General features: G+C 32.3%; 3 protein-coding genes across 7 annotated transcripts; all 3 read right to left on the bottom strand.

Moving 5' to 3' along the window:
- Positions 1-4,035: 4,035 nt before the first annotated feature.
- LOC111303401 (putative alpha,alpha-trehalose-phosphate synthase [UDP-forming] 11) lies at positions 4,036-7,426 on the bottom strand. The gene is made up of 3 exons (XM_022899643.2): positions 5,145-7,426; positions 4,786-5,056; positions 4,036-4,619 (listed from the first exon to the last, which is right to left on the bottom strand). Exons 1-3 carry the CDS (start codon positions 7,103-7,105, stop codon positions 4,338-4,340), a joined length of 2,514 nt encoding a protein of 837 aa, XP_022755378.2. The 5' UTR covers positions 7,106-7,426; the 3' UTR covers positions 4,036-4,337.
- Positions 7,427-15,775: 8,349 nt separating this feature from the next.
- LOC111303399 (uncharacterized) lies at positions 15,776-18,562 on the bottom strand. 2 transcript variants are annotated; one of them, XM_089742314.1, is made up of 5 exons: positions 18,424-18,562; positions 17,655-17,739; positions 16,664-16,777; positions 16,139-16,240; positions 15,776-16,035 (listed from the first exon to the last, which is right to left on the bottom strand). In XM_089742314.1, exons 1-5 carry the CDS (start codon positions 18,528-18,530, stop codon positions 15,991-15,993), a joined length of 453 nt encoding a protein of 150 aa, XP_089598440.1. In that variant the 5' UTR covers positions 18,531-18,562; the 3' UTR covers positions 15,776-15,990. The 2 variants fall into 2 exon arrangements, with proteins under 2 accessions (XP_089598440.1, XP_089598439.1); XM_089742313.1 differs by having other exon boundaries at positions 16,153-16,240.
- LOC149515476 (RING-H2 finger protein ATL56-like) lies at positions 18,478-22,333 on the bottom strand. Of its 4 annotated transcripts, none has more exons than XR_016326796.1 (4): positions 21,587-22,329; positions 20,820-20,963; positions 20,345-20,410; positions 19,871-20,237 (listed from the first exon to the last, which is right to left on the bottom strand). XR_016326796.1 is itself a non-coding variant. In XM_089742310.1 (4 exons), the coding sequence occupies exons 1-4, from the start codon at positions 22,255-22,257 to the stop codon at positions 20,207-20,209; spliced, it is 795 nt and encodes a 264-aa protein (XP_089598436.1). In that variant the 5' UTR covers positions 22,258-22,333; the 3' UTR covers positions 19,871-20,206. The 4 variants fall into 4 exon arrangements, 3 of the variants coding, with proteins under 3 accessions (XP_089598438.1, XP_089598436.1, XP_089598437.1); XM_089742310.1 differs by having other exon boundaries at positions 20,937-20,963; positions 21,587-22,333; XM_089742311.1 differs by lacking the exon at positions 20,820-20,963 and having other exon boundaries at positions 21,587-22,332.
- Positions 22,334-23,555: the final 1,222 nt, after the last annotated feature.

Raw genomic sequence — 23,555 nt, 5'->3', positions numbered from 1 at the left:
ATTAATTTATAATATATAATATTATTTTTGGTCCAACTTTTTAAGCAAATACACGATCACAAAGAAAAAAGCCAAGGCAGGGTGGCTTTTTCTGCTCCTGCCCGCATACCTTTACACCTTTATACCAAAGTCATTTCTGCCTTTTTAGAATGAAAACAAAAACCCAACAACTCCTCCTCTCTCTCTTCATTTCTTTTACAACCCAATTCTTTTTATTTTATTTTATGCAATTAGATAAGACTAACAAAAGCTTTACATGCGCATAATATATATTTTTTATCACTACTTTTTGTTGCAAGATAATAAAACAAATGATGCATGTGTACGATTAGGAATGATTCTTATTATGCTGAATCACGTGCCATCTTCTTCAGTCATGTGAATTTGTACATGATGTTAATATAATCCGAGTGTTATTAATAAATTGAAAGAGATTTCAATAACAACTTTTTCAATTATTAGAAAGAAATTTTAAAGCTTTAACGGGTAAATAGAACGTTTGGATTAAGGATGCTTGATAAAGATTTCTGGTGCATGTGAATCACAACCTCATTAATAAGCTTACGTAGTAGCTTACATGTCGATGTTATCATAGCTATTTGTTTCAAATGGCCATGAAATAACCAAGTCAATGGTTTGATGAAGTTGGCAGTATGTTTCTAGATGTGGGGTTAGGCCGCCGGGTGTCGGCGGCTAAACCGAAAGTGGGGATAAACTTAAAGGTGATCGAGCCGAGTATTGGTGGTGGTCCACATGAGTTTGGTCCTTTCGTTGAATAAATAAAATCCTCAACTGTGAACAAGTTTCCCTAAGGCCGGTGCATAAGTTTCCTACGAAATTTCCATGCTTTTGCATAAATGCCTTTTTGAAAAGCAAAGACAAGAAAGAGAATACTCAACCATTGCTTTCTTTCCAATGGCATCCCCATTTTTGTCCTTTCTTCGATGTAATTTGCTTGACTAAAGTTAATTTTTTAAAAGCCAAAGAAAATGGGTTTCCGAGACTTTGACAGTTTGACACTTCTCTGGTAAAATTCACTGATCATTTTCAGCTGTTTGTGTATTTACATACAAATTACAAACACATGCATTTGTCTTTTACGTACAATCTGACCATTTCAACCTTTTGTAAAAAAAAAAATAAAAAAAGCAGTCTTTCTTGAAAATGAATCCAACTTTTTCTTTTACAATCAACATTAAAAACAAAAAGAAAGGCAGGAAGGCGTGAAAGATATAATTTGTATTAGTTAAGCAAGCTTTTAACCTACTTTCTTCATCGTTATGCTTTTGTACTCTTCTTGAAATGTTGAAGAAGATATGAAGAATATACAAAATCCACTATAAGAACTTCCACTCATCTACCAAACCATCGCTCTCTCTCAATAAAAATTATAAAGTTCCCATTAGGTTTACCTAAACCCTTAAAAAGAAAAAGATTGTCTTGAAAGGGAATACCAAATGCATTAACTTTTTTTAAAAAAATTAACCCGAAAATATAAAATCAAAGTTTAAAGCTTAATTCAGATCATTTATATAATTATCTTCAAAAAATAATATTAAGTAAATCTAAATTTTAAATCTTGCAAGCTTTTCTATTATACTAATAAAAAAAAAACAGAAGTTAAACATCACAAGTTTTCTCTTATTCCCATTGTTTTAGTAGCACAAAAAGATAAGGATTGGGTTAATGTAATCAATTGCACCCACTTCGCATAATTTTTTTTCTTGTTATTACATTTTAAAATTTTTTAGAGCCCAAAGGGCAACCGCTTTGGGATAAAATAATGGAAAAGGAAGTGTTCATTGATTAGAATAAAATATAAAAAATAAGGAGTGAAAAATTGGAATTACAAAAGGCACGGGAACAAGTAGATGACAAAGCACAACATGCCCCTTTTGTTGCTCATCTTTTTGTAGATATGCAAGCTTTTTAGGTCACCATGCTCACCTGTTCCCTCTTACTAGATTTAAATTATTTAATTATTATTCAATTAATTTTTTCTCTCACCTTTTCTTCACCATTAATTAATGATTAAAGTGGGGAAATCAACAAATTATCCATTAATGAATAATATAATGAAGAAGAGATCTTAACTATCACCATGGTTTTTTTTTTTTTTTTGCCAATTCCCCATGGGTTAAGTTTTCAAAATGATAATGAAAATAAATATAGTCAAATGTTGGGCAAAGCCTTTAAAGAAAAGAGACAAAGAAAGAAAAAAAACTAGAAAGATTAGGCAATGAGAAACCAATAACAAATCGTTCCACCAAATGTTAGTTAAGAGATTAGCAAAAATACTTAGAAAGGGAAAAACCATCATAGTCAAAAAGTAATCAAGATCTCTTTGCATTAGATCTAATTATTTCAAATAAAGCACGATAATATAATATAATATAATATAATATAATATAATATAATATAAAAATTATGAAAAAAATAAAAATAATTTGATTTAAAATTTTTTAAAAATTATATATAAATTTATAAATATAAAAGAGTATTTTATATGACATATCGACATTAATTTGATATGATAATTTTTTATATTTTATATATATTTAATATAATATAAATACAATTTAAATATATCAATAGACATATTTACTTTGCACCTTAGAAATTTGGATATGAATCCCAATATTCTACACCTCTGCATGACCTGTCTCTCCGTTGGTTTTTATATATACATTTTCAATTGAGGAACCATTTTGGCAAAACCATTTAGAGTTGACTATTCTAGAATCTGGTTGAACAAAGAAAAGAAAAGAAGAAATGAAATCACCAATATTTGATTAGACGGCACCATCCCATCCCAACATTGCAAAATTTGCACAAAATCCAGGTCTCTACATGCAATTGAATGACTACATTTTTTTTTTTCATCTTTTGGTGGTTACAATTAGATTATCAGGCTTGGTCCAGATTCAAAGTCCATTTATCGCCTGCCTGGTTAACTTGTAAATGTCTGCTCTGCATTCAGTCTAAAACAAACTGGACCTAGACCCAACTTTGAGACTTCCGAAACTTGACATGTCCAGAGTTTTGACAGGACTAAAGCTCTTCTTGTCGAAGGCATTTCAAACTGGTGCATTCTCACCATTTGAGCAAAGTCCATCTTTAACAAAAATTTAGTTGCACATATATATCCTCACCAAGAATATGCTTCAATGTTGATAGGCTATGGCTCTATGGCTCTATAGCTCCGTGTTTAGAAAATTTGCCAAAACCCAAAGTACAGTCCTTATTCCTGCAAATGAAAAAGATGCTCCTCATGCTTAGAATCCCATGTTTTTTGCAGGTTTAGAAAATCAACTGTCAGTATAATCTGCTGCATTTTCCTGAGCAAGAGAAGGGGTATCGAATATTCGAATTCATGTAGTTAAGTCTTGCAAGTATAAGCATTCACATATATAAGCACCAAGATTGAAAGCTCAACAAATTAGGTTGCCCGGACTCAGCTACAAGATAAATGGCATATGCTAGAGCATCCATCATGTTTATCCGTTCACCTCTAAATGGATATCTCTAATTCTATACATTATTTTATCATTAAGGAGAGATCTAATTCTGCCATAGGAAATGAAGGTCAATAGTTCATCTAATTCCTTTTGAAGAATAGAAACCTAACATGAACGATATATGAGGATATAATCGAGGATTATTCCTACTCTGCCTTTAAAGATTGACTTGGTAACATTAGGCTGCTTGGAAAAAAAAAAAACCACGGTTACCGACCTAAGTTTGAGTTATAAGTCAAAATTTAGGAACCTAGGTTTCTATACAACAGTTTATACAAAAGTAAGTGCCAGCTTCATTTCTCCTAACTCTAGTGATTAGTCTTTTCTCAAAAAGCTTTGAACGCCCTCTTAAATTCACTTAAATTTCTTAATATCGATCAATTAGTTTAATGAAAGTAAAAAATTTGGAAACCTGTTCCAGTGACTTGTGCGTCTGCAAATTACAATTTGCTTACAATGCAATCCAAATTCAAGATACTTGGACAAATTTTGAAGATATTTGAAGCTAACCAACATGTTAAAGGGAAAGAGAGCTGGGATGCTTTCATTCTTGATATATTTGCAGGTGATACAAGGGGATAAAGGGAAATGTACAAAGAAAAGGCAAATTCTTAAACAGGTTAAGAGGTTGGCTTGGTTGATAATATTATAAAAGAACATGAACCAGCGGTGTAGCATTTCTAAGTAAAGGAATCTGTTAAAGGTATCCTTTGTACAAGGCTTCCTATATCATTAGCCCTAACCACTACACATAAATCCTGATGTAAACTTTGTTCATTTTCTTTCGTTTCATTCTCTTTTTGTTGGTTTTTTCTATAGTCAATTTGGCTGTACTGGTGCTTCTGCAATTCGTCGAAGTAATCCAATGACTTCGACAACATCATCAACATAGTATTTTGCCATACTTGGTTTTTGACCAACAGTGCAAGCAAATATCTCTGCTATGACCGGCAAGGTTGGGTTGGCAGATGACCGTGCAATGCTCTCAAACATATCTTCATCTGAACGATCGTCTCCAATGCACAGCAGAAAATCTGGTGATTTGCCCCTACTTCTCATGGTTGAGATAAGATTGTCCACAACAATGCCTTTGCTCAGTCCCTGCAGTTCACCAGAAAAAACCCTTCAATATAATTCACTAGAAACCACAAGCCAATGAAGCAGTACATTTTTAAAGAATTCTACTTCTCAATCATTGAACAAAATCTTGAAAAGTTTCGAACGTGTTGTCTAACTATAGGCATCAGTTTCAGAGGACACTTTGTACCTGTGGCTTCACCTCAACTATTTGTTGCCCCCTTTTAACAACAACAGGCTCGTTGGCTAGGACATTCTCCAAGTGATCATGAAGCTCCTTAGCTTGGAATAAACCGAAATCGGGGTCAGCATCTTGATGGTGCCAGACGACTGCACTTTCTTTATTCTCTATGCACGAGCCATCAGTTGCCTCCATGTAATGTTGCATTATAGGCTCTACAACCTCTTTCCAACTCAAGTCCATTAGGCGATAGGTTTCCCATGGAGAATCTCTAGTCCATCTACGAAGTGGAAGAAAAGATATTATTAATCAAGAAACAGATATTACACGTATCCAAGGATCAAATTAAAACAAAGTTAAAACACTACCTTGTAAAGCATCCATGCTCAGCTGCAATACCCAATTTCTCGCATGAAGAAAACCACTTGCTCAGAGTATCCCGATCTCTGCCACTCACAATGAAAACAATGTTTTTGGGGTCATCGCATAATTGATTCAAGACTGAAATAACTTCATCACTAGGACCCTTGTTCACTGAAGCTGGTGGCATCATAGTGCCATCATAGTCCAAAAGGATCAATCGGCTATTCGTTCTCTTGTAGGCAGAGTTGAGAGTATCCCCTAACAGCCTCCTGAAGTTAGGCTCCAAAGCAACAAGCCTAAATGCTAAACCAAGTCCAATTCTCCAATACCTCCTGTGATAATGATCTGTACAAGCTCTCTCAAGGTCCTGATCAAAACTCCGAGCCCAATAAGCAACATCGTGAGAGCTAATATATTTGTAGTGTTTCTCATGGCGCAAATGTTTCTCTGTCTCTGGTAAATCAATGGCTGAATACATTGCATTAGCCATTTCACTAATGTTCCATGGGTTGACACGAATTGCCCCACTAAGAGACGGTGAGCAGCCAATGAATTCAGAGACAATGATAACACTATTCTTGGGAGGAGAATTTTCATCAACTCCCAATGCCTTATCTAAAACAGGGCAACCCTGTCTACAAACGGTATACTTGTAAGGCACCAAATTCATCCCATCTCTTACAGGTGTCACCACACAATATTCAGCAATTGCATAATAAGCAAGCTTCTCTTGTGTAGTAACGGGTCCCTTGATGAAAACGATTGGCTCGTATCCAGGTTCGCCATATTTCTCATTGACCTCCTTCGCTATGCTATTGGCCTCGTCCAGAACTTCTTGCACATCCCGGCCTGAACTCCTCGCCGGATTTGTAATCTGTACTAAAACCACTTTGGCCCTCAATTCCTGATTCGTTTCCAAAAGCTCCCCCATGGCTGAAAATTTCTGAGGAATGCCCTTAAACAAATCCAAATCATCCACACCCACCATCATAATTTTCCCCTCATATTTCTCCTTCAATTCCTTTGCCTTCCTAACCGTGCTTTCCTCAGACATAACATATTCAAGTCGCCCCATATGAATCCCAGCAGGCAAAATCTTAATACTCACAGTCCTACCATAATAGTCTAATGCAATGTGACCCCGATTAGACTCATAATGTAAACCCAAAATCCTTCTACAAGAAGACAAGAAATGCCTTGCATAATCAAAATTATGGAACCCAATCAAATCGCAATTCAGCAAAGCTCTCAGAACGTCATCTCTAACAGGTAAAATTTTATATACATCTGATGAAGGAAATGGACTGTGTAAAAAAAACCCAAGTTTTACCCTGTGAGACCTTCTCCTTAAAAAAGTAGGTAAAGCCATAAGATGATAATCGTGCACCCAAACATGATCTTCATCTTCATCGTCTCCATCAGTTACTTCCAGAACTTTATCAGCAAATATTTTATTAGCAGACACGTAAGCCTGCCACTGTGAACGATCGAAACGTACCCCACCACTCCCAGTCGTAGGCATCATATAATGAAACAAAGGCCACAGATAGTGTTTACAAAAACCATGGTAAAACTTGCTCTGCATATCTTCAGGCAAAAATATCGTTTCACAACTGAACTTTTCGTGCAAAACTTGAGCCACCTCATCTTGATCAGCTGCATCTACATCTGCTTTCAAAGTTCCGACGTATCTCACCTCTGTGTCAGGAGGGAAAGCGTCTTTCAGCTCAGCAAGGAGATTGTTCTCGTCAAATTCAAAGCGCCATTCATTGGAGACGGAGTCCCTGGACGCACGTAAAGGCAACTGATTGGAAACGATGATAACCCTTTTCTGAGACATGGTTTGCTGATCTTCTTCGAATTGAGAAATGACTCCTGGAACCTTCATAACTCGAGGGATCCGATTCATGACTCTAAAATCATCGGTAGACAACAAATTTAATTGTTCTAACCAACATGAATCCATGTCTCAAAAAGGATCAAGCGTAAAAAGACAAACTTTGTATATAAATATGTATATCAAACATAAAAAGAATCAAAGGACAAACAATAGGGTATTCAAAAAATCAATGAAAAAGAACAGCCTTCAATTTTTTTTTTTAAATTTCTTTTCCTTGTGTTATTTGAGAGGGTGCAGCTTAGCGTTTTGTTAAAGGAACTTATAGAAGAGTATTACAAAGAAAAATGAATCTGGCAGTATTGAAATCAAAGAGATTGATACACATTCCATAGAGTAAACCAAAGAAAATAGAGAAAGAAAAAAAATGAGAGAGAAAGAGCAGAGGATAAGAACGAAAGAGGAAGAGAAAGAAGGAAATTATACATGTGTGACTACGTAAAGGCATTGATTTGGACGGTTCTGATTGGATGAGTCCACACCATTATAATTTGAGGTTTGGAACATGAGATTCTGCTCTAACTGTAACCGACTTCTATTCTGTCCGATCCACTGTTCAGCCGGTTAATTTTATTTTATTACTGTATATTATAAAAATAATATAATTTAAAATTTTAATAATAATTATATATAAATTTCACAAAATAAAAAAAATATTTTATATTTTATATTAATATAAATTATAATAAATAATTTTTATATAAAATATAATATAAATATGTCAATTTTAATATTTTATACAATATAAATATATAAATTATTAGATTTACTCTCAAGCCGTTCATTGCTCTTTTTTATCTTTTTGCAAAGACTTTTCATTTTTTTTTAATTTATTTAAAATTTTTTGGCCGAATATTTGTTTTGAATTTTAATAAATGTCTAATTCTGGATAAAGCCTAATCAGATTTTTTTTTTTCAATTTCACATCCAATAATTTAAAGGCTTTGAAATTGCCACGTGGGATTATTCAGAAGAAACATGACGACTTCGGGTGGTTCAATAAAGCCAAAGTCACGAACGTGTTCGTGAATGATGACGTGGCATTTCGGAGATCGTCAGAGTTATTATTCCCAGCCTCTTACAGGTAGACACGTAACGCACCAAAATAGACATTTCCTTAATTCTGTTTATGATTTGTATGCCAAACAAGCCGGTGGGTGAAAATGGTGGACAGATTTTATAGGTTTTGAATTCGATTTAATTTTATATTTTTAATATTTAAATTTGATTTGATTTAATAAAAAATTTTTATATTTAAATTTTAATTTAATATTATATAAATTATATTTGATTGATTTAATTTAAAATTAATAAAATATTATTTTTAATATAAATATATAATTAAATAAATATATATATAATTAAATAAATAATTATTTTATATATATCAAACCAAATCAAATTAAATATGCTTAAAACTCAATTTTGATTTGATCCAAAATTTAATTTAAAAAAAAATCAATTCTATTTCGGCCGGGGATGAATTGAGTTGTTATCCTTATCGATAGGTTGGCAAAAAAATATGCCACGTCAATCCCCATGACTCAACGTCTCTCTATTTGCGTTACTTGTTTTTTCAAAATTTTCTTATTTTAATAAAATAATTTAGATAAATTATTATATTTATCGATAATTTTTCTATTAAAAGTAATAAAATGATACATACTGTTTAAAGTATAATAAAAATAATTAAAAAATCTTTAATATATTTTAAAAATTTATATCTTATTATTTACTTAATAAAATAAGATATTATACATAAAATTTTTCAAACTCCTCATTTTTAAATAGGTAATTTTTTTAATTTCGTTTGAGAATTTAAAATATTTTACTATTAATTTTTAAAATGAAATAAAAAATTTATATAAAAAAATTTCGCACATCTTTCAATCAAGTTGAATTTGTACTTTGAATAAATATTTTTCAAAGCTAATTCAAAGAAAAAGTAAATTAGGAAAATGTCAGGCAATTATCTACTAATTTTCTATACATTATTAATGAAAATTTTTAAATTTTTAAATTTTTAAACGGTATTAATATCAGATATCTCATTATTTTTTATATAAATTTTTTATTTTGTAAATATATTATAATGAGGTATGTGGTTATCCTCTAATCTCATATATGAAAATTTCAAATTTCATTGACAATTGATGAAATAATTTTTAAGATAAATATTAATTTGATTTTTTTATTATTTTGGTCAATATTAATTCTTATGATCGACTTTCTTCTCGCCCGATGGATGGCATTAAAGACGAATAAGAGTATTCAACTTTCCAACAATAATTGAGATATGTTTTGATTCTATCTTATCCAAATATGGAAATGAGTAATTGACAAAGAAAATAACAAATGAAATTTTGAATAGATGCACTTTGTAAATATTGTGACTCAAACTAAAATCTCCACTAAAATTATAACTAAGAAAAAAAAAAAAGATTTGTCATGAATTAAAAATAATACTAAAAATTAATTGTACCAAAAAATAAAAACACTAAATACAATAATTTTAATGTTTATGAAAGTTGAAAAATCTTTTTAAAAATCAACAATCGTGGATGCCGAAGGGTTTAAGCTAAAACATTCCCAGTCAACTCACTGTTGTACAGTGTATACGTGTCAACCTTGACTGGCATTTTTTTTTCTTTATAAAATGGGCTTTATTAAGCATGCTAATTATAATTAAATGAAAATTTCCACCATGTTGAGGGGTGTAGAGCTAGACAAACAAGGTCACTCTCCCACACTGACTAGAAAGAAAAGTTTGTAATTAGGAGTCCTAATACGGAATTAATTGCTTTAATAACCCAAATGCCTTTTCGCCATTGTGAATGGTTTGAAATTACACGGAATTTGATTTTAATATTCCAAAGAGATCCTCTTTAATACTTTTCAATTTACATTTCATGACCATACTATATATATTTATAAAATTACACATTAATATAAGTAAAAATTACAATATAATCAAATAATTTTTAATATACAAACTAATTAAACTCAACGAATACAAAATTTATGCAAATCCTAACATCAATAGCTCTTTCTCCTATCCCTAACACATCTCTTGTAAATATATATATATATATATATATATTCGATGTATCCAGAAATAAGTCATGGAAAGACCAGCTTTGAAGCATGTGATGCAAATTGGATTTAACTAACTAAATTATGATTGTTCAATGAATGTTAAAAAGGGAATAGTGTTTCCTGTTAATCTTAAAGGTCGGTTAAGTTCATCTACCTTTGTCACGTATAGAAAATCATGGTTTAAAGAAGAAAGTTTCTAGCAAGTTGGGATTTGAGAATAGATTTGAAAATTCATATATTTATATCATATAAAATGTTAAAATTTATAAATTTATATTATATTATATATAAAAATTATATGTTATAATTTATATTGATATAAAAATATAATATATATATTTTTAGTTTTATTTAATTTATATATAATTTTATAAAATTTTAAATTATGTTATATTTATATCATATATTATATTATATTTGTATTATATTATTATATTATATTTTAAATTATTAGATATACTTGAGAAGAAGCTAAAACCAAATATTAAGGCTACACAAATCCAAAACGTTTTTGCGGGTTCACAGCAAACGTCGTCCGCCCCACATTGGTAGTTTTGTCTAATAAAAACAAATTTCTACTTGACCCCTTTTAATTATTGTGTCTTTCATTGTGTAATTCAAGAATGGTTTGCTATCGATGCTCTAACGTGATTGAAAGAAAATTTAAGTTGTACAAGCTCACACTTCACTTTTTAGGGATGTGACGGGTTAATGGGCCAAAACGATCACTTATCATTACGAATTCAGAATGCTATAGAAGACAGCTAAAAGATAACAATAACTTTGAAAGGGAATTTATCCTTTTAAGTAGTGGAAGGGGATTTTAATCACTCACTCCATCAATTCCTCAACTAAATATAATATATTTGACATTTTTAAAAATAAAAAATAAAAAACTTATTATTCATTATCCAAATTCTAAAGCTTTGTCATTATCATCTTTCTTATATATCTTTAATATTAATTATAAAAATAAGTAATTAATTGATTCGATTGATTTATTTAAAAAATTTATTAATTAAATTAATCAATTTTTATTTAATAAATAATTAAATTAATCAAAAAATTTTAAATAATCAATTATAATTGAATTGATTAAAATCAATTTGATTCGATCAATTTGATTAAATAATCAAAATTTTTATTATTTTTTATTATAAATAATTATTTAATCATAAATTTAATTCAATAAAATTTAAATTCAAATATCATTCAAATCAAATAATTAAAGAATTTAATTATTTTAATTATATTTTATAAAAAAAAAATAAATAAAAATATTTATCTAAATTTTTTATATTTATTTATTAAAAAAAATCGATTAATTCGATCAATTCGATTATCAATTTTAAAAATAAAAAATCAATCGAGTTAACTAATTTAATCAATTTTAAAAAATTGATTATAATCAAAATCAAATAAATCGAATTAATTCAACTAAATTTATTCAATTTTGATCAATTTAATTAGTTCAAATTGACTTTTACTCATCTCTAACTAATTATACATTAAAAAAATTTGTATCTTTGTATTGAAAAAAATCAGATTGATATTTATAATTTTTTAAATTCATCCAAACATGCAATAACAAATTCCTCGAGTGCAAAACATTGAGTTTACTGAAACATAGAATTCCTTCTGTTAGCATAATGATATCTATTTTGTAGTTGTGAATTAATCCAACTTTGGGAATGGGAAGTGGGAACCCCAAATGGTTGGTAAGGTTGGCACCGACTTCCTCTCTTCTCTTATGTCAACCTTTTGAACGTTCTTTAATTTAATTATTTTTTTGAATGCCTTTTGAACGTTCTTTGAATACATAGCACCGCAACAGCAGAACATAATTTCCTAAAGATTCCTTAATCCTTCACGTATTTAAACTTGTGGATTGACTGAGTAAAACTTTAGTCAAAATGCATGTTGGAACCAATCAGCTGACGACATGCAGGAACGTTTTACATGCCGTTGATTGATTGACCAAAAAATTGTATAATTAAAATAATCAACGTTTCGCCAATCATGTCTTGATTTGTTGAAAAAAAAATTGAAATCTTAATGTCTTATATACAAATCTTATTACGTGTTTGAATTTGATGTAATTTTTATTAAAATTATTTAATTATATGTCAGTTCAGTTGCCCGTTGATTTATTGTAATAAATAAAATTATAATTTTTTTATACTAATAAATTTCATGAAAAAATCAATCTTCTACATTCTACAATTTCATTTCATTTATTTCTTATTTAAAAAGATGCGTTCGAATTTCTTTTTAAATAAAAATAAAATAATTAATCAAAGTCTTTGAGGATATATACGATCTAGTAGGAAAATGACAAGAGCCCACCAAGATTTTTCCGAAGGAAAAGGATAGGGAGAAAGAGCACTTGGGTTCTTGTTTTTTTTTGTGGTTGGATAAGTCACTAACCCACGTTTTCGGCTGATTTTGAAGGGGTTGTGAAAATGTGAGGGATTGGGTCTATCTTTCACACCAACTTAACCTTTTTATAATATTTATTATTATTATATTTTATATGTTTATCAAAACTTTTTGTTTTGTTTGGAATATTTAGCTATGTCCTTTCCTAGGAAGCTGCCTTGAACAATGCCAAACTTTTACTATTGTTGTGTTTGAATCATAGGAAACATGAATGAAAATTTAAAGTAAGAAACAAAAACATTGGTGATTCTTCTATCTTAAGTAGTTGAATTTGTAAGTAAGAGTTAATATCAATAGTTAAAAATATAAATGTATGAAACTAACTAATTAAGACGGTTTAATATTCAAATATATTCTCCAATTTTAATAAAAAATAAAATAAAATATTCATTTTTTTATTACATGTAAATAAAGTTATAATTTTTTTTTATAATTATAGTCATAAATTTTTAAAATTAGTGAAAAGAATCTAACAAAAATATTGAAAGATTAACGCTGTTTTATAAATTTATAATTATAATTACAAAAAATAATAGATTAGTCTTATTTACATGTAATAAAAGGTAAAAAGCATAATTTTATTCTTTCTAAAGTTTGAGGGCATATTTAAATATTAAATCAATTAAAAAAAACATAACTTTCTTTCCATCTCAACCTCAATTTTTTTAAAGACTTTTCTTTTGTAATGATCTAATCTTAACATATGATAATATTTTTTTTCTCTTGATTATCCCAACTTAGCTCAAGTTGAGGAGGAAGAAAATTTCAATAGAACTTCTTATATTCTTATTTGAATTATTAAAAATCTTTGAGATGACCAATTATGTAAACAGTTATAAAGGCTCTTTCTTCTTTTTTTTTTTTTTTTTTTGGGAGGGGCTTGTATATATCCAGATAAGAGGTGACAAATTAGAAACATTTTTTATTTTGAGGTTTGGTATGGGATCAACTACTTCCCATTTTGGCACCAATCCTATTGAGTTAGCCTGGCAGTTGAATACCTTGAATGAGTCTCAACAATGTCTGGCATTATATCCATTTAAAGTTAGGAGAAAAAGAAAAGCTTCCTCCCTCCCCTCCCCTGTCCTGCCCTGCCCTAGATGCAGATGTCAAATCATACTGGACAATTTCAGGGTTGAAGCAATCCTTATGGCTGCTTGAAATGGACTCAAAAGGTGTAGAAGAAAAATGATGGATGTAGTACCTGTTACCCTAAAGCAAGTTAATTGCAGTTTCTATGGACAATTATCTATTTGGTTGCTGCTTTAATTTAATGAAAAGACTTTGAAGGTGGGCTTTTTAGATTATTGTTACTTTAACTAATATGATAAATTGTAGGAAGTGAAAAAATTTATGGTACCTTCTTATTGATGAATGTAAAATCATTTCTGGAATCAATTTTTAAAAAACTTTTGCTTTTAATGGCAATCTTGACATCTGCCCCAGTCCCCCCCCCCCCCCCCCCAAGTGCTTGCTGGTCAGATTAGCATATCCTGATGAGATTTTATGTAGATTGTTTCCAGAGGGTTTTGAATGCATTGAGAATGAATGAAAGGCCTGAAGATGAAACATGTTCATTGACTAATAAAGCATGCTGAGAAAAATTGGGGGGGCGGGGGGGCTCAAAGTGACCCATGGACCAATTCAAGCAATTCCACTTTGACTGGAAAAATTGCAATCCTGGAAAAAATGAAGTGGTCTACATCAGTTAAAAAGAATCATGAATCCATGTAAGACCTCCCTTCAGCAATTGGCTGGTTTATCCCATGGACCGCCTTATCCGATCTTCATTTATTATTGAATTGAAACAGTAAGCAAATTGGATAAAAATGCCACTTAAACCAGATAAAGAAGTAGTAACATATTGCAGAGTCAGCACCTCGATCCATCGCCGCCTAGCACTGCCCTACAGCCTAAGACCCTATCTTGCAGGATATTTAACGCCACATCCTTGTGAATCATTAAGTGCTTTGTCTAATGCTTCGGCTGCGTGATGGTCGGTGCTCCTGCCGTCAGTACTGTTCATGTTTTTACGAATGAAAAGGTAAATTTAGAAATAAAAGAGGGACCACTGGAAAACTCAAACCCAGTTAATAGCTTATTTAATACTGAAAATTACATGCTGATTGATAGTTTAAATTAGTTGACTTAATATTAGATAATGGTTTAGAGATAAACTAGAAACGAGAAATAAAAATAAAAAAAATTCTGCAAATTACACTATTGTAGCCACCGCCCACCAATTAGTTTTTGCCTCATGTGAATAAGAAAAAAGGAACAAAAGAATTTAACCTTGTTAATGGGGTTGGCTCATGGCAGCCCAAGTTTGAGACCACATTTTTTCCATACCCACCTGACTGGGAAAGGGTTGTATAAAGGTTTTGCGTCCATTATGTCTAGGACTGAAATACTGCTAAAAGTACTGCCATGAAAGCCGTTAGCATCCCATTTTTGAGGTAGATTCTGTATGTATATGCTAAAAATGCCGATAAATAAAAAAACCAGAGGAATATAATTTTCCATTGCAAGAAGGGAGCACAGTATATATACTAGCTTTCAAGATCTTTTTATCTTTATTTTTTATTCGAAGTAGCAATGAGCACAAATACGTTTATCTTCAACATAACGAGAGGGGAACGATCACCACGCACGCAAGCAGCTAAAACCATTAGCTTGGTCGTTGAAACCAATGTGCATTTTCACTGTTTACAGAGATCCAGGATTTTTAGTAGTCCCATGTCATACTTAATACTATTTGTGACATCCTCAGCTCGAAAGGGACTTTTTCTGAGTTGGAATTTTCTGTCACTAGATTGATTATGTGAAAAATGTAATCCCCTGGTGCTTAAGATTATGCAGTAAAGAAAAGAATTTCGGATTTGTATTAAGGAAGTAGATCAAGCCCTATGAAGATATAAACCTGGAGATCTTGAGACTAAATATCAAAGCACACAAGTGACATATATATAGCTTAGAATTGAATCGTGACAGATATAAAGAAATGTAATCTAAATCCGTTTGGTGTTAACATGCAAATATATAGAGCAAGTATTTTACTGAAATAATTTGCCTCTTCTTAGATTAGAAATTAAAACTCACTGGTTCCAACTTCCAAGAATCCAACTAAAAATATGTTATTTGATATTGGGTAAAAATTTCCACCAAGTTTCTCGCTTATACCAAAGTCAATACAGCAACAAGTAGTTGGAGCCAGAAGAAAGAATGATGTCATTTTTCATAAAGAATGATTACAGTTTGTTATAAACGGGATGGTGAAAGAGCAGGGGACATACCAAATAAAGGGTTACAAAGTGAATAAGATGAAAGAGCATCTGTTTGATAATATTATATTCTTGATGTGAAAAAAATAGTATCATGATTGAGCCAGCATTCCCAAAATCATCCACAAGGGAACAAGCCTATCCCACAAAAACATGGATGATCGCTGACAAATAACCAGCCAACTGAGAAAAAACAGAACCATTCATGAGCAAGGTACACAGCAATCCAGTCACAACTGAAATGGAAATACCTTTTACCTGTGCTAGAATACGAAAATAATTTTACCTGTGCTAGAATACCTTTTCCCGTATGACCTTCAATAACTAAGCCTGCTGTAAGACCAATCATTGCCCACGCCCCATTAATTGCTTCTATTTGGCGTCTCCTCTAAAATGAAAAGAATAGTTACAGCAAACACCCTTATGAGAGCATGTTGATGCAAAACAATGCCTACGGCTATGACATCTATTCTTCCTGAAGAAAGACATGTTTGCCTAGTTCACTGTAAAAACAAAATTAATTGCTGACATGCCTCTAGCAAACCAAATAGAAAATATCAGAACAAGTGGAAACAGGCATAAATAAAGTAACAAGTCGGATAAACCATAGCTCACTGGAATACCTAGAAGGTCTTGAGATCGACAGAACCACATGTGCAAGTGGAATATCAAAGAACTATCAGACATTCTGGTAAAATTTGTTAATTTCCAATTCTCTATTAGAACTTCAGCAGGCCACCGATATCTTCTTCAGCAGTAAAAATGAATATACAAGAAAAGATGCTAACTCTCATTAAAATGAAATATTTACCTTGAATTTCTGTTTAGCTTTAATTTGTTCCATTTGTTTAGCAGCTAATCGTTTAGCTTCCAAAGGGTCAACCATGATGACTTCATTACCTGGATCTCCCTTCCCTGAAGACACCTATTAGATGCAAAATCGAGAAAACCCATGGTCATATACAATATGTTCATATATATTTTCCTTCTATGAACTAGCTGTTGAATATGTGGCATTAGCAAAGATAGAACAGGGGAAGAAGAAAATTGTTTTTCCTATTTCTGAAGGCAAGCCTATTGAATGACATGACAGACATTTGACAAAAGATAAAGAGTATAATAATGAGGCTGCAATTCCAGCAAATTCAAAATGACTTTAATACGGTACAGAATCTCCAGCCACTAGAATAAATTGTGAACAAAATCAAGTGGCAATCCCACTGTTTTGAATTAACTAATTCTGAACTAGAAAGATAGGAAATTTTTTATAAATTAGCTTACTATTTTGAATTATTCGATTTTCAAGTGTTAAACAATGGGATGTTAAGAGATTAACTATCATTTATAGGCACACTCAACGGTTTCCTCATTAAGCTATTGACAGCATTATCTGGCCATGGTCACTCTATATCTTATTTAAGAGTTTTTTATTTGATACCATGGATGTGTTATCTTACAGTTTACAGCAGCAAGTGATGCAAGTAGACAACAAAGTCATTTAGCCATGGACTTCTTCCATTAAGCACAGAAAACATGAGTACCATATTGTTTTCCATTTTCACAACTGATATAGTAAACCAAGTCACAACACAATGAGAAGTCCATTTGTATATCATGTACCATCAATAAGACAGTTGTAGATTTTACCTCTAGAACAACCAATATTCATCTAGACATGGAGAACTTTACTAACATGAAGCACTTATTGACTAAATCACTAATTACATACCTACAAAACCTTTGATCATATTCAAACCAAATATACTGGCATTATACATGATGAAACCTTGGTTGAAGCATACATTAGGGTTGGCCAAGATTCGAAATGCGTGGCCCTTGGTTCTACTGGCAACTAGACTTGAACCTTGGTCTCTTCCAAATCTCCACCTGAAAATAGATAGAAATTTTAGAATTGAAATAGGCCTAAGATACAAATCTGGGTTGCACCAATTACTGCCCTCTAGACCTTTCATCATGGATCATATATACATAGACAACTGGTGACATAAACAAAATAATAACTTCAAAATCCAACGTTGGTCGAAGCCATAAGGAGTTATTACGTGAAATTTTATCACACACCATGAATAAATGCCTTCAGTAACTGAAACTGGAAGAAGCATGTCAAGGAATTCCTTCAGAAAATCCTCAAATTTAGGTATTACTAATTTTTCTACAAAGAACTTCTCATTCAATAAAAGGCTTAATATGTTAAATAGGTTTCCCACAGCATTCAAGTCAGAAACTTTGGCAGGTACATGAAACAAGAGGCATATGTCAACATGGTATCATGGCCTGAGCCATTTGTTGGACAGAAAAACGTTTAACTTTCATTTTGGTGTCAAATCAACTATTTTTTTTCTCCTTATTAAAGGTGCTACATTTAATCAAATTTCTGCAATACCCAGATGGTAAAAAATAGAAAACATTTACCAAGTTTTGTTAAGTTGAACCCCATAACACAGGAGTAGAGTTACTCAAGGAGGTTTGGTGGAATTCTTAAGAACAAATGAGAAAGAAAATGCAAGAAAAAAGAGCAAAAGAAGAAATGGGTTTTAGAGTGAAGTTCACCTGAAGATGGTAGCAGAGCGATGATGAATTTGAGGATTAGGAGAGGAGAAGAGGAGATTTCCATTGAAGAAAGGCTGTGGTTGCAGAGACGCTGACACCGCCATCATATCTTCCGGAGTTTTTATTTTCTACGCTTTCTTCTTTATCCATTTTCACACATTTGCGAGCCTTCTATATTTACCAAACTACGATAAAAAAAAAATAATAATAATACTAATAAAAAAGGTAAATTGCTAAAACACCCCCTCAAAACTCCTAAAATTATATTGAAACCCCTTTTGTTGAAAAAATTTAACAGACTGGGCCAACATTTTCGTAGTATATTTTATTATTAATAAAATATGTGAAAATGAAATCTGTATATTTCAAGTTGGAATTGCCAGAAATATACAATATACAGATTCATGATAAACAACTGCCCTCTGCTGAAATTTGTAGCTGAGCCTGAGTGTGATGAATCTGACGTTCAGATCAGGGGACTTGTGCTGAACAGGTTTGTTAATTGGAAGGTTCTAACATGTCCTTTTTTTTTTGAGCACTTCTACAGAGATGGAACTAAAGCATGGTATGTTGGACCTGCCGTTCCATATGACGACAAGAGAGAGAGTCACAAGAATTCTCCACCATCTACTGCGTATATAGATTGGCTCGATTAACGTTGTTGCAAAACAGTATCAGTTATAGTATCTAAGTGCTATATAGTACAGAAGCACGCTTATCAGATGCTGATCATGATGGAAGTGGACAAGGATTCGAGATGTTTGGTCATGACTTGTTGTTGGTGATGGGGTCAACAAAATGTTCGCCGCCAAGTGAATTGAAGGGAAGGGTACTAGAAGGGGATTTATAGTCAAAGACCTGGTGGAGAAATGACAGATTTGAGGTCATCAAGCAATTTGGTGGCTTCCTGAGCCATCGCGGTTGGAACTCAATTTTGGAGAGCTTGTTGGTGGGAATTCCTCCATTGGCATTACCCATGAATGGTGAGCAACCAATTAATGGAAAACAAGAAGAGGATAACGCAAATAGCAGGCTTGAGGATTGAGATGACGGACCATCAAGGTAGGCAAAGCTTTCCATCCAGCAAAACACAAGTAACACTGGCGTTTAAGGGTCGATTGGAGGAAGAAAAATGACAGGGAAGTCATGGAGAAGGGTCAGGAATTTGAGAAGAGAAGCAGATAAAGCTGTGGAACAGGTAGATCATCTTATACGAATTTGATTGAACTCATAAATAAACTTTGCACCATACAGACAAAAGTTACCCAACTTTACCCACAACATCAGTACGAATTTATAGATAACTTGTTAATTTCTATCATGCTTACATGTCTACAAAGAAAGCATTATCTGGTGTCGGCTTACATGGCTTATATTCGTTCTTTTGAACATAATTATTGTTTTACATGGCCACAAAACTCTCTGCTGGAACTTATATTAACGTTACTAGACAAGAAAACATCAATTACTTGAAGTTGAATTGAAGATACAAAATCTAGTAACAAAATTATGAGGTCACTGCATTCATGACGTGACTTTTCAGCCCATCATAAAGTAAACTTTGGTGACAAAATTTGATATTCATGGTGCAAAACCTAGCTATCAGGAGTAGTAAGGGGGTGTGGTACTATAAACATCCTATAAAGGTATGGTCTTAATACCAAGCAGACAGTGATCAATATCGGAAAGTAATTATCAGCAAGTAAAGTATCAGCACACATTAATCATCCAAATATATAAGGTTCCTTAGAAGTTTCTAGTTACTAGGACTTCCCAAAGAAATTTATCCATCCCGTCCAGACGTCCAGTGATGCCTATATTGATAAGATGGACAAAAATGATATAAATAATAAAGTAATAATTCTATTGCTCTCTTCAAAAAGGAAAAAAAAAATCTATTGCTGTTGCAGATGTAACTTACTGAATTCTCAAATTGTCAAGAAAGACCTGAAAGCACACATAGAATCTCCTCCAGCATAACAATCTCCTTCAACCATGATGGAAGAATGGATAAGAATAAATGATGGAAAGTGTTTCAAACCCCTTAATAACAGAAAAGACCACTTGATGGTTATATCCGATATAATGGAGTGAAAGGAGGCTAATATTAAGCTTGTTTCCATCTTCTAGAAGTGGAACTAGAGTTTGCAGATTATAGGGAAAAAAATTAAAATCTCACTGAAGTTTTATTTTCCCATTGTGACAATTAGAAACAGATAAGGCAGACGAGGCTGATTTTAAGCTTGTTTCCATCTCATAGAAGAACAACTACATTTTCTAGGTGGAAAAATCTCACAGACATTTCATAATGTCATTTGGACCATTAGAGGCTGATATTAAGTTTGTTTTCATCTCCTTGAGGGATAAACTACATTGAGGAGATGGAGAGATCTTACCATATATTATTATGGCTTCAATAATGACCATCCAGTAACAAACAATGTAACTTAGAAAACTGCATCATCTTCTACTATCAGGAGAGACATTAACTAAGCGATTTAAGAATCCCCTACCTTATCATCTCCCTTCTCATTTTGATTCTGTAAATATACATACTATTAGATTCTATTTCCAGCCAAACACCACTTAGACAAATTACTTTAGCAGGAAATGGTTGTAAGGAAAACAATAACATAAATAAAGTGTCTTCAAAATTTATAGTCATAACAAAACCAAGGACTTCTTGTTGAAATCCCCATCCCAAATTTACACATTCTGAGATCTTTGACCTGGTATGGACAAAGGACAACATACAGAAAAAACATGAAGAATCACTTCCACAAGCAATGATACAGTAATGACAACCTCAACAAGTACAAAAATTTGAATCCTTCTTTGATTACCTTTTTTAACCATATATGAGATCAAGACACTTCAAAGTTCATAACCAGAACAACCAATTTCTCATAATAATCAAATCAAATTAAGCTACAAACAACATTCTATTTCAGTCCTAAAAATAAATAAATAAAACGAAATTCAACTATTAAAGTCTTTTATTCTCATGGGCGTTGAAAAATTAACAAAAAGATACGAATGTGAACCAAAATTGCACGAATTTTCACATTGATTATTGAGAAGAAAGCTGTACATTATAATAACAAAGACCAAATTTTTACATAGACTACAAAATTCTTAAAACAAATGGAAACAAAACACTTACATATCTAACAAACCCTGAAAGTCTGTTCCCCTTGAACCAAAACCCCAAATGCATTTATCATCATTATCCAAGCAAACCCTTGCTCTACAAATTGGACAAGCAGGAACTTTCATTAACCAAGCATCCAAACACTTCCTATGAAACAAGTGGCCACACCCAACAAGGTTTCTACACCATTGACCTTGTTTGAACCCATCCAAGCAAATAACACAAGGGTCCAATTCCAAATAGGTAGCTTTTGTTTCCTTGGAGAATCTGAATTGGGGAAGCTTTTTGAGCTGTTTTGGAGAAAACCCAGGCGAGGGATGAGCGTGGCGGCTATGGCGGTGGCGCTGGTGACGGAGGACAAGAGGAAGGAGGAGGAGAAAAGAGGCTAGAGGGAGGAGGAGGAAGAAGAAGGAGATGAGAAACATCATGATTATGGCTTTCAGGATTAAAGACAGGAACTTTCCCTTTGGTTTCGACGGTGGCGGTGGTGAACCACCGCTGGGAGAGTCGTGGGAAGCTGACGGCATGGCGGAGCTTCTTTTTTTAGATTGAGTTTGTGGATGGCAGTTAGTGGCAAATAAAAGAAGGAATTTATGGAAAAAGAGAACGTGGTTTCCGACTTTCAGATAAGTTATAAGGCAAGGGGCAGGGTCAAACGTTTCTTGTTTGTTTTTTGGGCTCATAGACTTATGAAATTATGAGTCACCGGTTTTTGTGTTTTCCTTCGATCTTCCTATGGGCTTCGCTTGCAAATGTTGAAGAGTGTGCTTTTCCTTTTATTTTTTCTTTGCTCCGTATGGGAGCATATTCTTCTCTAATGATACTAAGATTCCATTGTTGAGGATGGAGTGAAGAAGTTTGTTTTTTTCTCTTTTAAAGTTGATTAGTTCATGTTAAGCGCATATCTCTATTCAAACAGTTAGATTCGATGAATTTAAATTTTAATTCATTGATTCAAGCAAAATGAAATGTCATGTCACAAGTTTGCAACTCATTAGCACAAGGAAGACCAATCCACGATAGAATCTGTTATGTGTATTTGATGGTAAAAAAAAAGTATAGTGATTTTTTTATGAAGCATTTAGCATATAACTAAGAATATTTTTATTATTTATATTAATTTGACATTTCAAATCTATCTAACATATTTAATATCAGATCAATTCAATATTATTTTTATTATCTTTTAAGATATTTCATAATTTATCTATAAATATGGACATTAAAAAAGGTCAATTCTACTCTTTTTTTTTTTTATTTGAAATTTTTTAATTTGCACATCAAAATGTATACATAAAAAATGTATCATATTTTTATCTCTAATCGTCTTTTTATTTTTTATCTTTTCAAAAATATCTTAAAATTGGAGTTCTGCACGAATAGAATCCATCAGGGCCGATCTAGAAATCTAGCTTGCCATGCATGATCAACATTTTGGTGAATGAAGCCACTTACAAATTCTATTTAGTCTCATTGTCAACGGCTGCATGCACGTATGGTCATCTGAAATCCTTTGGCTTTCCAAGTTTGTCCCTTGCATGATTGATTCCAGCATTTGCAAGTCATCTGGAAGCTCAGCCTGGCCCTGGTCAAAGATAAATGTGTCGAACCTACAAGTACTGGCCCATCGTTGTATCATTCGGATCAATATGGGCATATGGCTTAATGGCTTGACTTGGTCAACAGTGAGGCCAAGCAAAAACTATGGGCCATTTCCCAGTTTGGGTTAGGATATGCTGAGCACAGTCAACAATGAACCATCTTTTTTGTATTGTACCTTAAGGTCTAAACTTCAAGCGCAACTTTCTTTTGGTCCAAAGTTTCAAAGGTGCCCAAAATTTATTTACAGAATACGTGTACAAAATCCAAAGCTACCCAAATAATGGAGGATGAGCTTGCAGGCGGGCCTAGAGGGGTGTTCATTAATGCATCGTCCCCCAAAAACCAATGAGTTTTTTAGTTATGTTATTCCCGCTGCCGA

Source organism: Durio zibethinus, chromosome 13 (assembly GCF_047325235.1).
Source record: "Durio zibethinus cultivar Kanyao isolate XHJ-2024 chromosome 13, ASM4732523v1, whole genome shotgun sequence".
Lineage (NCBI taxonomy): Eukaryota > Viridiplantae > Streptophyta > Magnoliopsida > Malvales > Malvaceae > Durio > Durio zibethinus.
The sequence above is the reverse complement of the archived record's forward strand: the minus strand, read 5'-3'. Positions and strand labels throughout refer to the sequence as shown.

What these genes read in the sequence shown, in the direction of transcription:
- LOC111303401 (XM_022899643.2), bottom strand. Translation starts at nt 7,105, where the DNA reads ATGGATTCATGTTGGTTAGAACAATTAAATTTGTTGTCTACCGATGAT. An exon ending in GAGCATGGATGCTTTACAAG is followed by an intron (nt 5,057 to 5,144) that starts GTAGTGTTTTAA and finishes TCCACTTCGTAG; the next exon opens with ATGGACTAGAGATTCTCCAT. An exon ending in TAGTTGAGGTGAAGCCACAG is followed by an intron (nt 4,620 to 4,785) that starts GTACAAAGTGTC and finishes GGTGAACTGCAG; the next exon opens with GGACTGAGCAAAGGCATTGT.
- LOC111303399 (XM_089742313.1), bottom strand. Translation starts at nt 18,530, where the DNA reads ATGATGGCGGTGTCAGCGTCTCTGCAACCACAGCCTTTCTTCAATGGA. An exon ending in AAGCTAAACAGAAATTCAAG is followed by an intron (nt 16,241 to 16,663) that starts GTAAATATTTCA and finishes TTTTCATTTTAG; the next exon opens with AGGAGACGCCAAATAGAAGC. An exon ending in TGAAGGTCATACGGGAAAAG is followed by an intron (nt 16,036 to 16,152) that starts GTATTCTAGCAC and finishes GTTTTTTCTCAG; the next exon opens with TTGGCTGGTTATTTGTCAGC.
- LOC149515476 (XM_089742310.1), bottom strand. Translation starts at nt 22,257, where the DNA reads ATGAGCCCAAAAAACAAACAAGAAACGTTTGACCCTGCCCCTTGCCTT. An exon ending in ATGAGAAGGGAGATGATAAG is followed by an intron (nt 20,411 to 20,936) that starts GTAGGGGATTCT and finishes TCATGGTTGAAG; the next exon opens with GAGATTGTTATGCTGGAGGA. An exon ending in CTTGACAATTTGAGAATTCA is followed by an intron (nt 20,238 to 20,344) that starts GTAAGTTACATC and finishes TTATCAATATAG; the next exon opens with GCATCACTGGACGTCTGGAC.